At 35.4% G+C, this 14,922-nt stretch overlaps 1 protein-coding gene across 3 annotated transcripts in view; it reads right to left on the bottom strand.

Annotated features, from left to right (window-relative positions):
- TRAPPC12 (trafficking protein particle complex subunit 12) overlaps positions 1 to 14,922 on the bottom strand; it is a 50,483-nt gene that overhangs the window by 17,808 nt on the left and 17,753 nt on the right. For all 3 annotated transcript variants that reach the window (XM_053972970.1, XM_053972971.1, XM_053972968.1), the window contains exons 6-7: positions 7,991 to 8,103; positions 1,332 to 1,404 (exon numbers count right to left, since the gene is read on the bottom strand). In XM_053972970.1, the coding sequence (XP_053828945.1) occupies positions 1,332 to 1,404; positions 7,991 to 8,103 (186 nt within the window). The remainder of the gene's footprint in view (positions 1 to 1,331; positions 1,405 to 7,990; positions 8,104 to 14,922) is intronic.

Raw genomic sequence — 14,922 nt, 5'->3', positions numbered from 1 at the left:
AAACAAAAGATGTGGAGATAAGGATGAAAATTCTGCCAGAAAATGCTAACAGGGAAAAGTAAGTAAGTGAAAAGAAGCAAAAAGAATTATTAGATACAAGAGAAAAGAACAGAAACTCATGAAGTGCTGTGTCTAACTTGAATGTAAGATTATTTCAATTTTTCCTAAACTTTTTGAGAAGAGTAGTAAATGTATTCTTTTGACTATATGTACAAACATCTTTATGATATATGCTGCTCACATGTGTTTGTGTTTTTAGGATGCATTCAGAAGGCATATCAAGTCAGGTACAGTGATATTTTAAAGCAACTTTCACATCCAGTCAAACTGAAGACCAGGTAGAAAAAAGGTTCAAACAGGTCTGCATCCTTCCATACAGACAGTTTTAAGGAATTATTTATAAATTTTTTCTGCTATTAACTCTATCCAGCTTCTTCTATCTCAGAGCCAGACTTATACTTTCCATGGGCTCTGTGTGAATGGTCTCTTAGAAAGAACTTGGTAACATTCCTTAGACTGTTAGCTAAAGGTGGAAGCTTTTTTTTTTTTTCTTGGTTTTTGAACTTGCATTTTGAACTTGCTGGGCATCACAAGGGGTCCATACAATCCATAGCAATGCCTAAAATGTCTCCTCTTGTCTAATTTTCAAGTACACTCAAATGACCTCATAAGTATAAATTCTGTTAAAAAAAAAAAAAAAAAAGCTTGTCCTGAGCACCCTTTTTTGTGCAGTAATTTGCCCTATGCTATTGAAGCAACATCACTAAGATAGAAGGAACAGGAGAAAACATAATTGGATATACAATCATGAAAATGATGACGTATCTCAATATAATCTAAATATTATTCTAAAGAGTGCCTTAGGTATTTCAGGAGTCTAAGTACCATGCAGTTACACAGAGACTCAGCCATATGTGCAGCAGCACCCTAAGCCAGAGTAGCCACTGTATGGTGGTAGCTCAATCTGAAAAAACTGAGTGGATAGCAGACATGAAGTTTGAGAGGAGTCAGTCAGCCAAGACCAAAGGATGAAACACCTATCTAGCTGCAATAGCAAAACACTTATATATTCATCACTAAAGGATAACAGCCATGTTGTTTCTCTGAAGTAAGAAAAAGAATTGATTTATTGCACAAGTTAGATCAAGGGCAAAACTGTAAAATTAATTCAGCAAAAAGTAGTACAAGGTGTATCATTTCAGGGGCTGAGTAGGCTATAAGATTAGAAAACTACAGTTTTAACCAGTCTGGGGCAGTCTTGTGAAAACTTCTGGCATACTTAGATAAGCAATAAAAACACAGTGTCTGTGAAAAAAATGTTTAATACCTACCTTGTCTGTTCTCCTGTGTAATGTTAGTCATACTTCCATCTTCAGCTAAGCCTTGTTCCAAATTTTCTAGTATCTGTAGTAATTTTTTTAAAGTAGCAACATGAGTTTAAACAGCACTATATATTTAATACAAATTATCTACAATGGACAGTCTCTGTGTAAACCAATTCATGCAGGAATGCTTCACCTAGGTACAGTTCAAAATTACTGGTTATTACCATAGCTAGTTCAATTGCACAAAGTAAGAAAGTCATCATACTCTAGAAGGATGTTAGAGTTTAAATTATGATACTTACAGAACAATAAATGTCAGCACACTCTAGGGTCATACACATTTTGTTAAGTAGAACAGGAAATATGCTCCACCAGAGAATGAACATTAAATAAAATTACCACTATGAAAGTCAAAACTGATTTTTTTCAGAGAAGGCCACAGCCTCCTGACTTCCTCACCCTAAGTATGGGCTTTAGTTTCTTTAGTTCCATGTTTTGGTCTTTAATGAAGTATTCCTCTTAAGTCTTATTACAATTTCCTTCTCAAACTTTGGGGTTTATTGCTTTTTTAAATTTATTGTAGATTTTAAATTATGTAAATTGTTGAGGGAATGAAATGAACAACATTTGTTGTTTTATTGGGAGAATGGAATGTATACTTAATGAAGCCTGTGTTCGAAGTACTTTTAAAGTATGCATGCAAGGCTCCATTTGAAACACAAGTCAACTTTCCTTTTCCTAATTCCATTACAATTTTCCAAATTAATTTTCCAATTCCCACATATTTTATATGTGGGAATTGGAAAATTATATATATTCTCCATTTTTCTTATTACAGATGTATAACTTGGTTGTAGAATAATGCCTGAGATTTCCTTCAAAAAACTATTAGGGCCACTTGCTGTTTAATCAGCCACTGTGGTTACAGGAAATACAAGGCACTGCCTCTTCTGGGGACTGAGCGCACTTCCAAACGAAGAGCTTTCAATTTCTGGCAGTATAAGCAGTAATTGTCTTTTCCTAAACCAACAAAGTACACTTCAAATCAAAACAGGAAGCCCTCAAAAAAGAAGACTGATAGAATTAATCTGGCCATGGAAAGTGTGTTGGTGTTTTTTACAGCCAATCAAAATAATCTGCACTTACAGAAAGGAATCTCATGCCACCAGTTTTAGACATATTAAGCTGGAAGAAATTGCTGTATGAGATACCAAGCCTTTTTCACACACTAGAGTGAAGTTTTGAAGTTAAGTTCATAAATTCAGTTACAAAGAACTTAAGAGCAAGGAGAGACATACAACAAATGTAGAACAGTTACCACCTGAAAGCTGAGCCAGGCCAATTTTCCCGGTAAGAATTGTTAGGCCATGACAAATACAAGGTAATAATGGTTTTCTGTAAACTTTGGTCAAAGGGCTACACTGAGCTGCCTTACCTCAGATTTTGAGAGGCTATGAGCATACACCAGTAGATACTGCAGCTTAGCTGACAGTAATTTATGAGCTGGCAGTGGCACGCCTGCAGGACTGACTCTCAGTGCCACTTTCAAAAGCAGTGCAGCCACCTACAAATCACTTAGAAACCAAAGTGCCACCTGAAGTGTTAAATGCCTAGTGTATAATAAGACACCTTGTCAGAAAAAAACCCACATTCTTGTCTCCCACAAATCCAAACCACTTTATAATCTACTTTCTGTGGTCTAAAAACCCTGATCTTTCTCTTCCCCTACAAAATATCTAGTGGTTTCCTCTCAGGTTCAGTAAAGCCCAGAGTTCCTACTCTTTAAATGGTATAAACACAACGAGGGGTCTTCATCAAGGCAACATGCTGTCTTGTTTAAAAAGACAATGGACTTCTCTGAAAACATTCTCAGTAACATAATCAAAAAAGGAAGAATTACATATTAGCATACAATTAGAGTATTACATTAACCATTCTGTGATATTACTTGGGGATATCTAGCTGTGACCTCAAGCTCAACATCATTAAAATAGAGCTTGATGATAATTTGAGGCTAATTATTTTATTCCCTAGATTTATCTCTTTTTTGCCCCTAAGTACAAAAACATCACCTGCAATTTTCCAGTATTTTGGTATTTCCCCATTTTCCAACAATTGTTTAATAGTAACATTAATGATTCTGACAGCTTCTCCGTGTAAATTATTCCATTTAATCAATATGAAATATTTAGGTGGCAAACTGTTTATTCTAGCAATATCACATGTCATAGCTCCAACCACTCATGTTACTACAATGAAGAAAAATATGATTGAACACTTCTACCATTTAATTAATCAATTTTACATATGACCTGTATTTTTTCTCGTTTTGAATCCTTATTGTTATGCACACTAATTAGTTTCACTGGCTAGTTTCACCGAGTCTTCTCCTATCATTCCGTATCTATCATTGCCAGAATTCCTAATATATGCATACTACCATTAAGCCTTTTTTGGTGCTTCTGGAACTCTGGCTTTTTGAGTACTCAGATTGGTACAGGGTCATCATAGTTTCTATGAACTTAACAAACAAGGTGTCAAGACAAATACTCTCTAGACTGAAGTGATGTATGAAAACCAGAAAACTTATGTCACCTTCGCCACTAGAAGCTTATAGTAATCAAACCTAAGAGACTGAAAAGTTCAGCAATTTGTGAGTAAAACAGAAGGCCTGGAGATATGGAAAAGTGTGTATGAAAGAGCCAGGGAGGAACATTATTACTCATGAAGGAGAGTGGTGGAACTACAGAAGTTGTGGCTGATGGGCAAATGGCACAAAGTACTTTTGACAAGTTTTGCAGAGGTAACACTTGCAGAGGCCTTTTTAGGAAGCAAGAGTGTTAACCCACTTGCCCCTGCTCCACTCACCTGGTAGAAGAGCTCAGTATGGCTCTGGCAGTTGAGGGATTCGGGTTTAAAAGTGAAATATACTATGAAATGTGTAAATTTCCAGGAGCTCTCCCTGAAGCATCTAGGGAAGCATAGGTACTTAAAAATAAGAGGAGTTTAGATTTAGCCTGATAGTTAGTTGTCCTTTTCACATTTGGTCTCCGGCTAAGCATTTTTTAGCATGTCTTCAGCATTATTAGCACTAAAGTGATGATGCTTATGTTTTTAAATGAAGACTTGAAAAGAACAAATAATTTTGTGATTTAAGTAACTATTGTTACTCTTGTTGCCTGGCTGTTCAAAGACCATTTATTTCAAGGTGGACTTAGAGGTGCAACAACTCATTAAGGCAGTTGAAGTTGGGAAGACCAGCAATAACACAGAGACAGCAACAATTTCGCTGGACTCCTCTCCCAGCCTATAACACCCATTTGGCACTGCAGCTAATTTCCTTCCCAAATGTTGTTCATGTAGAAGAAGATGCAAAATATCTAACCAGATCTTGATTAGACACTTGCAGGAATACTGGAAAAGGTAAAAAACATTATTGCAGGAAAAAACATAAATGGAAGCATATATTCAGGAAAAATTAAAATAACATTTTTGCACCCAACCTCCAATCCTGCTTCAGGTACCAGAGATATATAAGTAGATGGAAGCTGTAAAGACCACGTAACCAAAATAAATACCGTTCCATCTTTAAATTGAATGGTTAATCTAAAGTTGACAGGTGTCTGTAGAATATATACAACAAAAAGCAATAAAGAATTTAGCAGATTAAAAGCAAGCATTGGGATAGGGAAAAAACCTCACCCTTTCATTAAGAAAGAGAAATGAAATAGAAAGACGAATTTTCTTATGATCAGAATGCACTACCATTAGCCTGGAATAACCTCCCAGGGGATGTGGCCTCAGCACCATAGGCTGGCTCATTAAAAACTACAAAACAACTTTGCATTGCAGAGAGACAGACTAAGTGAGCTAATAGGTCTTTTCTTTCTTCTAGCTTTTATGACTCCAAGATCATCTCATTTACATAATGATGATTCGTATGCCCTTCTGTAAATATGGATGACCAAAGATTATTTTTCCACTTTTTAAAATAGAGAGGTAAAACACTAGAGGCTTTTGGTTGAAAGCTCCCCAGTTAATTCTGTTATAATCCAAATAGTTCCCAAGTGTCACATACAAATATTAAGACTAATGAGTGTACATACTTTATGTTATTTTCTTGGTTATGCCATGAGTTTTTGTAAGTATTAGAACCATATTCTTGAACATTCCAGTTGTGATCGAGATTGTTAGACAAACAGCATTCTACACAAAAATCAGAACATATATAAACAATGTTTTTTATCAGCCAGCCCTGACTTCAAATTGTTAAATTAACACCAATTTCCAACTGTCTTTTAAAAACACAATTATTTTTACAAGCTGTCCCTTTTCACACTCTTCTTTCTACAGTTGTCCTTGAATTGCTCCAAAACCTAAGGTATTTAAATGAATGCAAACAAATGAAGTAATCTGGAATGAGGTATATAGAATAATTGATCAGAAATATTTCCAAGAAGGATGTTTTATTTGCTAGTAGTTATCTGTCTACTGTACTTTAAAAAGAAGCATCCATCAGCACAGACAATAGCTTGTCCTGGCTATCATATCCTGCCTCAGAGGAAGCTGTCAGGACCATTGGGATATTGTTGTCTTGCTGCAATTGAACACACTACCACAGGGGAAAAGCTTGCAAACTCAAGACATAGGAAGGCAGAGGCAAAGAGGTTGACAACCTCTGCACCAACACCAAGTGCAGAGAACAAGAGACTCCTCAGAAGAGCCTGTGAAAGATGTAGAGCCAGCTTTAAAGCAGCTTTCTCCAAGGGTACAAGGGATAACACAGAATTTGCAGTGACCCTGGTCAGTAGCAATTGATGGACTGAGAACATGAGTAAAGAGACCCGTTCTTCAAGAACTTAATGGGCAGGGAAATATGTATATATTACTTTGTAACTCTCCTTTATTTCTATTTCATCTTCTCCACCATATTCCATTTCCCTTATTTAAACAAATAACGAGCCTAGTTCATGTTCAAACAAAATGTTGCAGTGTAGTTCAAAAGCTTCCTCTGAACTCTGGATATATTCTAAGGATATGCACTTGTAGAAAAACACCAGAGGCAGAGCCACCTCAAAAGCTGTAGATGACTTGAAGGTCTTGCAAAGGAGTGCGTGTGTGGGGACAGAGTTAATTTCCTTTTATTTCATTCCTCTACTGACCAGCAATCTTTAACCTGCAGAGAATCATGGCTGATCACACTGGCTGAGATACGGCCACTTCAATCAAGTCTGCCAGATAGCTTATGGATGCCCTGCTCAGCAGTCACTCCTCACTCACATTCAGTTTTCTCTCTTCGTTACAAGATTCAGGAACTTAGAAACCAGTTCAGTTTTGGAACCCAGTGACACCTTCATGACTGAGGGCAAACAGTGAAGCACTTAATACCAGACTGCATAAACCCAAGATGTGAAACAGCTGATCAGCTGCAGAATGGGGCAGGCAAATGTTAGTAGAAGCACCATGAAATCCTGCAATAGAGGTGTATGGCATTTCCTAGAACAGAATTACTTCAAACTGAAGACTGTTTATGAAGAAGAGGACTGGTGAGAATAACTGGCCAGTGATATTAGATGAGAGGTAACAGCAGTCTTCAAGTGCTAAGAAGTATATTTCTTGGCCAAATTAGATATATTTCTCAACAGTTTCCAAATCAATCCTTTCCAACTTTACAAAAAATGCCATTTTCACCTCTTATTACCAAAACCATTCATTTTTTCCCCTCATAATAAAAAGAACTAGGCTTTTTACTGTAAACATTTGGTTTTCCTACATATTACTGTGTTAGAAGAAAGTTGATTTCATACACTTAATGCCATTACACCTACACAATTGGCAATTATCAAATCCCTCCACTTCCCTTATCCAAGTTATTTTAAGGAGTAAATATAGGAAACTTGCAAGGAATACTGAAAATGAAAAGCAATCACATGTGTCTATCTTACGTACAGTTTTGAACTCTCAAGTGTCATAGATAAAGCAATAATGTTGCATTTCTTCTACAGTTTACCACATTGTAAAATTCATGGTCACTGGTGCATTAGACTTACTTGGGAAAGAATTCTGTGAAAAAAAAACATTTAAGGATAAATGCTTATGGTTCAGGGTTGGTGGTTTTCATGGATAAAGTTACTGCTCACAACACCATGACTCCAATTTCAGCGTTGACAAATCCCATGTTATAATTTAGGCCATAATTTTTTATTATAGCATTTGACAAATCAAAACAAAAACCCCTACCAAACTCAGCAGGTTTTATTTATATTCCTAAATGACTGTTGTTTCTAAAACCAATTATTTGGACTATTTCTGAAGGATCAAGGTCATTAACAATTATTTTCAGCAAGCTGAACATGGCTGAGTGAAGGAAAGAAATCTCTCCTACTTGCCCTTAAACACATCTGCTTACTGTGCGCCATATTTTGTCTGGCAAAAGCATGAAAGTTGTCCTCTGTTCTACTCAACTGAGCCAGAGCTACCACAGAGAAAAGACGGATCTCTCTTAAAATGGAAGAGAGGCACTTCATTACTTTTAATAGCAGATTTCTTATTTGCATCAAGATGGAGTAAAAAATGTCATAATTGAAACTTAATGTTCTTTATAAGGACAGTAAAATTTATTTCTTAAACATTAAGAAACGTTAGTGCCTAGAAATGCTTGTTACCTTGGCGCAGATTATCTTCATACTGTGCAGTCTGTCAAGTGATTCCTGAGGATTTCCTAGGTACTGAGGAAGCTCAGCATGCAAAATCCGCATGGAGAAAGGAACCATGGAACCTAGAAACACAATTAATTTTGTTAAGTGTGTTTGCTATAATGATCAGTTTGTGATTTGCCTATGCTAAAAAGGTATTCTCATTAGCACTTACATCACAAAATCCATTTTGCCTTCATATCTTTTTCTTCTACTGATGAAAAATGTGAAAGATGATAAAATAGGAAACTTTTCAGCTATATCATGTGACATGTTTAAAACGTTTTAAATAGGGAAACACAAGTAAACCATATTCAAGAAGGCAAGAAGAAGGTGCATCTAACTCAAATTTTCAAAACCAAGTTGTACTGGGAAATACAATGTTTCATTGAAAATTTCTTAAATTAAAATGAAGGATTTAAAAAATGAAGCTTAGTTAAGTTGCAGTTACATTACTACTAGCATTTAATAATTATGTATATTTTACAACCAATGTAGAAGAAATAAGATGAAATTACTGGCCTTCAAAGAATGCTTGTGAAAGAGATATAACCGGGCATGAAAAACCTCTTGGCATATTTTTATGAAATTTCTGGTTCATTCAAAACATCAAAGAATAGGGAATTTTAAGCAATATTTGGGGAGAAAAAGAAATTCATACTAGCTTACTATTACCACTGCTGTTGTTGTTATTGTTTTTATTGTTGTTTTTATTAAATTATTATAATTACCACTAGTAGGAGCAGTATTGCCAAAGACCTCATTGTCTGTGTTTATGGGCATCCTGGCTGATATCACAGGCAGTTTCAGGAGTTCACCCAAACTCTAATGTGTGCAACATCTTGCTTTCAGGTAACTGCATAATCCTGATACACAGACAACAATACCAAACATAAACTAAACACCGCTACTGAAACCAAAGCAGAGCTGCCATAATGGGAATGTAGGCCTTACAAAATACCATGCCACCGATGCCTTAGGATTTAGCTTTTATATTTTTCAGATCCTGCACTGCTTTAGTGTATAACTCTAAAACTCCACAGCCTGTCAGCTACTGTTCTCCCATTTCAGTCAGACAAAACAATTCCTCTCTAGGCCTGAAACTCATGGGCACCTTATTATCTCAGGCCCCAAGAGATGTAAACAACAGTGAATTGGGAGGGCCAAACTTAAAGTGAATTACTTCATTACCGGAAGCTGTAATTGGAGATTAACCCCTGATATGTAAATGAACCAAACTTATAACTGTGTGAAAACTTTGTGACCATTGTCCATCTTGGGTGTAGCCCCTCAGAGGCTTTTGAATGCCCAAGGTGCACCTGTTGAAGGCCTTCAATAAATACCCACTTTTATTCTCTTAATCTTGTCTAGCCTCTGTTTTAGGTAGCCACTCCAAGGCATCACCACATTTCTAATATTTTAATATGTACATTTGCTATACACATATTCTAAGGGGATTTCTCTCTCAAGTTACCTCTTGATTTATCTTTTCTCAAAAACAGGACTCAGGAGCTTTCTAAATAGATTTTTGCACCTGTTCTTAACAGGCTTGTATGTCAAAGAGGTAAATGCTATACAAAATGAGTCACTGCCTCTAGACTTTTTTAAAGGTTGACAAAATTTTAATCACAAGACTCACTAATTATGACCTTCACAGTAAGCCACTTATGTCCACATAAATTCTCTTTTGCTGATGCTAACTATTCCCGATGGCTTCCCTGACTGCTGTGTTCCTGTAACGGATGCACACGAGCTTCATGCATCATCATACGTGGAAAACACATTAAGAAAATAAAACTGCCTCTGACGTTCTATTAAGAGACATGTAGAAGTTGATTCAACCGGTCACAAAAGATGTGCAATATTTAATGTATGTATTCTGAACAGTCCCAAGCATGACAGAAGATTCACAATCAGTGTAGGCAGCGAACAACAACAAAAAGAAAGATGAAAATTATTTAAGAGTAAATTCTGTGCCAAAATACCAGAGAAAGATTGCTTTGCGGACATGTTGCAAACTGCACTGCAAATCTATGGAAGCAAATCTGAACTCTGGCTGGTTCTATCTCTACCCCCTCTCCAATGAACAAGTTCTAGTAACTCCACAATCCAAAAACTCCAGTAATCCTGTTAGAAAAAGCAATGCCTAAAACCAGCTAGTTTGGTACTGCTCTTTTGGATAAGATAGTCTTAATTTACTGATGATGCACCTTCTGCTTCACTCAATGGGAATTCTGAGGCAAAGGTAAAAAAAGGGGAAGAAAATTATGTAAAAAAATGAAAAAAACTAAAGGTTTAGCAACATTTTGGTTACTGATTGTGTTGCAGCATTGTCAATTCTGAACAAGTTTGTATGTTTACATCCTCTTGTAAAATGCAACAAAAGGTCAGTTCAATAAACACTCTTACAAAAAACTTGAATTAGTACTAGAACTTAACATACAAATAGACAGGTATTTAATGGAGCACAGATGAAATATCTCACTTAGCAATTTTTAATAAAAGTTACATAAAGTTTTGTGCTACAGTTTTTTTGAATTCTGTATTTTGTAAAGTATTCATCTTATGTATTGCTGAATGAAACCACTCTACTACAGCCCCCGTGAGAGGAAAGAACAACCCACTAACAATGTACATCATCAGAAGTGGTGTCAGAGGATGTCAGAATGATGAATGTAACTCCAGGTCAACTTAGACTCCATAAGAATCTGATTTATTTCCTATTACAACTAAATCCTCAGTTGTAACTGGCATTCAGAACTATATTACTTCAAAATGTACTGTATGGATGTATTATTTCTCAATCGCTTAGTATTTCCTTCATAGCTTGTGACCAAAAAACATTCTAGTGAGATCCTCAGTACTACATCAAGTGTGGTGACAGGTCTCAAACAAAACCAGAAGAAAGCTGGCTTGGGGTGTAAGGCTAGTTACTGTAAAGAATTTTCAAACCAGAATTTGAATTACAATTTCTCACAGGAGCATCTAAAACTCTAGCATCTGTTTCTTCTCTTTCTTTTTGAAACTCATGACATAAACAGAAGAAATTTTACTGTAAACATCCAGCAAACCCATCCAATCAATGTCTGTTACTTCTTGCTTATTAAGCAAGCTACTAACTTTATTTAAAATATCAGAAACACTATTCTTTCTGCCCTCTTCTTCAGAGTCATTGTAATCCTTCTGAATAGCAGGAGTTTTCTTTTTTTTTATTTTGGAGAAAGGACAGAACTGTACACGTGCTCTCATACAAATGCGACAGCTGGGGAAAGGAGAAAAGAAACACCCTTTTATCACTGGTAAGGCTTTCTTATCAGTCCATATAAACAGTATTGTGTAATTTCAGGTCAAATCAGATGAGCAAATTGCTCATAAAAAACCTGCAGCACTTATTCAAGCCACTCAATCCAAATATAGACCTTAAACACACTGCTTAAAAACTCTTGAGATTTTTGGTTAAGTGCATTTTCTCAGATACGTTCCTGTCTAGAAGTAAACTTCTTTTTAGTTAAATTATATGAAGTATGGGAAATGTATCTAATTCAGTTCCTACAGTAATAAACTGATTTTCTGGTTAAAAAAAAAAAAATATATAATTTTACTTAGATTTGGTAAAATTTTCAATAAGTGCTACTTATAAGGTGGTAATACAATTTACATACACTTCTCAAAAAGAAATATATGGCAGTAACAGAAAATGCACGTGAAGAGATCTGTTCACCAATGTAATTCTGTAACTGATTAGCAGCTGTGTTAGAACTGACAAGAGGTGAGACTTAAAAAAGGCAAAAGAGATTTTCAGAACACTGTGATTTTCATTTTACATTATCTGGTTTAACAAGAAAATTGGGAAGTAGTAAATGATGTATGCTGATGACTTGAATAGATCAATAATAATAGTACTTGGAAGGTCTGAAAGGCAGGTTGTAGAATTTGGAGTACAAAATTTTATGGAAAAAAAAGATTAGCAGGGGGCGGGGGAACTATACTTCCCTCAATGAACACACTTATATTGGGAAAAAAAAAAAAAGAAAGTACAATTGACTTCACTAACACTCAGCTGTAACAGAAATAATACATGTGCTTTTTAGACTAAGGATTACATTACCTTGTCTGAAAAGTTTCACCTACTCACTTTTAGGCCACTTAAAGCATGCAAGGAAACACATTTCTTTGTAACAGGTTTCTATTATAAGCAGGCATACATATCTATTCCTGTGGCATCCCACTAGGGACAAGAAGATTTTATATAAACACTGAATTTATCATAGACTGTCTTTTGCAAAACTACTCAGAATCAAACCCATATACTCTATTATATTTCACTCAGTACTGCATTTAACAGGGCAACATGTCAAGGAAGTATTTAAAGCAATTAGCATATCCTGTAATTAAAATGTTTAGTTAAGAGCACAGAAGAATGGATTTTACTCTCTATTTCACACTTACAGTTTCAACGGTAATGTCCTCTTACACAATAAAACTATGCCAGCTAAGCTAATTTCCACAGAAGGCAATACCCTACAGTTACTGCTATATATTGAAATTTTATTTTTAAGTTAAACAGGTCTTATTCTAGCTTGATGTTTTACAGTTGACCTCTGTTGCACCTCTTTAGGCGTTTCATAATAATAGATAAAAAATATATAATGGAAAATCGTTTAATTTTAAGACAATTTTCTTAGCAATTACTTTTAAATATACTGGAGATTTTTATTTTCAAAGAATGTGATGTTTGATTGTCACTTTCACATGAATTAATCTCATTCGTATGTGTATATATACATGTATTATCATCATACAAAAGGCAAAACTAAAAAGTTAAAAAAGGTCTGCAGAAAGGAAAATGGATAAACTGAAAACATGGGAACAGATGGAATAAAGAGCAAGATCAGGTAGAATTTTCTAAGCCCACAGATTTCAATTTCTATTTCTTTATGAACAGCTGCACATTTTCATAACTGTCAAAACATAAACATCACCTCATGTCAATCAAATTCAAACCGCAGCCCTCATCTACAGCCCTTTTGGAGCAGAGAAGAGTATGCCAATGACCAGCTATTTTATCCTTGAATTTTCTTGTTGCAAACCAGTAACCAGAAATGCTTTCTGATCTGCATTCCACAGTTTGTTCAACAAATCTTAAATACCCAAAAGAAACAGAAGAGCAGATTATCAATTACTGAAAGGATAAAGTGGGATTTTATAAGAGTAAAAAAACCCAAACCAAACCAAAAGAAACAATTCATTCCTTCAATGGGTAAAAGAGAAATACACAAAATCAAGTCTCTGAAAAATATTCTGCTTTACACATATATATACATAGAGAGATGCATATATGCTTGCCTTTATATGCACAAACATACTTGTATCAACAGCGTATTTGTGTAATTTATAGGATTTTTAAGAGGGATAATATAGTGAACTTCAAATCCTAGCTTCACTGACTAGAAATTAAAAATACACTTAAAAATTCCAGTTCAACAGACTAGTTTCCAAGTTTTTGTTTATTACCTTCAATCCAGAGAGACTGAAGATGAGATAGGAGACCAAATGTTTGTAGCCATTTAAAGAAAATGTTTTGAAAATTTTATCTGAAATTACATGCTTGCACATACTTTACAATTTAACTGCACATGACCTAAGAACAGAAACTCTGAATCATGATCTGGTTTTAGAAAGTTTCAAAAATACTTTTTCAGTAATTCGGAGTTACTTGCATTGAAGAGAAGAAAACATAACAGAAGGAATGCAGGAAAACTACAAAAATTGCCCTGCAGCAAAGAGATCACCCTAAATCTTACCTACTGATAACTGTAATAAGGCAGAATTTAGAAATTGGTTACTTGCTCATAGTATTAAGAAATCCTGTGAAAAGCTGGCACTGTTTTCAAAGAGACTATGTAGCCTTGGGAAAGAATGCACAATTAAGTATTTTAGCAGTACTCTACCCCGCTAGATTATACATACATTTCTTGACTAAATTATCTGTATTATTTCAGAAAAAATTCTATCTGCATGTCTGAGAAGCCCGAACAACTAACTGGAACCACAACATTTGAGTGGTATTTATTCAAGCTGTATTAGCTGATTTTACAGGTAGACAGTAGCTCTGAAGCAACAGAACAGTGAATTTAAAGAGGCAGTGGAGAGGTACACAATCATGAAAACAAAATAATGGACAACCAGTTCCACTAGATATTTTAATATTTTTTTTACTGCCAACATGAGCTTGAATGAAGAACTCTCCTGAGCAACTGCCAAGACTCAATCAGTCTGACATGGAGCGTTAACTTAAGGCAGTATTTGTGGTAACACATGTGAAAAAACCAGTACCTCGTGTAACAATAAAGTGGAGTATTTTTTTTCTGCTTTCCTGCAAAATATATTAACAAAGAGGAGCACTCTCTAAGGCATAATTTCTTTAGCCTGTGCATTTCTTCTCTTATTTTTGTTTTTAAATTGATTATATCTTTTTGTTTCTCTACCTGCCACAATATTTTATTATTAATCCTTTTATTATTATTAATCTTTTTTCACCACACCACTTCACATTCTGCCACAGTTATCCCACTAACCAAATCTGAGGAAGGTGAAAAAAAGGATGATTTATAGCATCATCAGACCCCATAAATTAAAAAAAAGGAAGCTTCAGCCAGCCTGCCTCCTATTGGCATGGACAAGTAGAAGAGAAAAAGAAAGGAAGACAGCAAACTCAAAATGGTCAAACACCGCTGCAGAGGCATCACATAAAGGAGGTAATTTCCCCAATCCAAGTCTCTCCTTACTTATGGCATAGGCTGACATTCAGAAACAGGACCAAGCTTCAGGTTGACCTTTCGACTGTACTTAGTCCTCTGCACTATACACAGTCCAGACACCTGTAAAATGTCTTTTGTGGG

The sequence above is a fragment of the Vidua macroura genome, chromosome 3, assembly GCF_024509145.1.
Source record: "Vidua macroura isolate BioBank_ID:100142 chromosome 3, ASM2450914v1, whole genome shotgun sequence".
NCBI classification, from domain to species: domain Eukaryota; kingdom Metazoa; phylum Chordata; class Aves; order Passeriformes; family Viduidae; genus Vidua; species Vidua macroura.
Note: the sequence above shows the minus strand (reverse complement) of the source record. Positions and strands in the feature narration are given on the sequence as shown.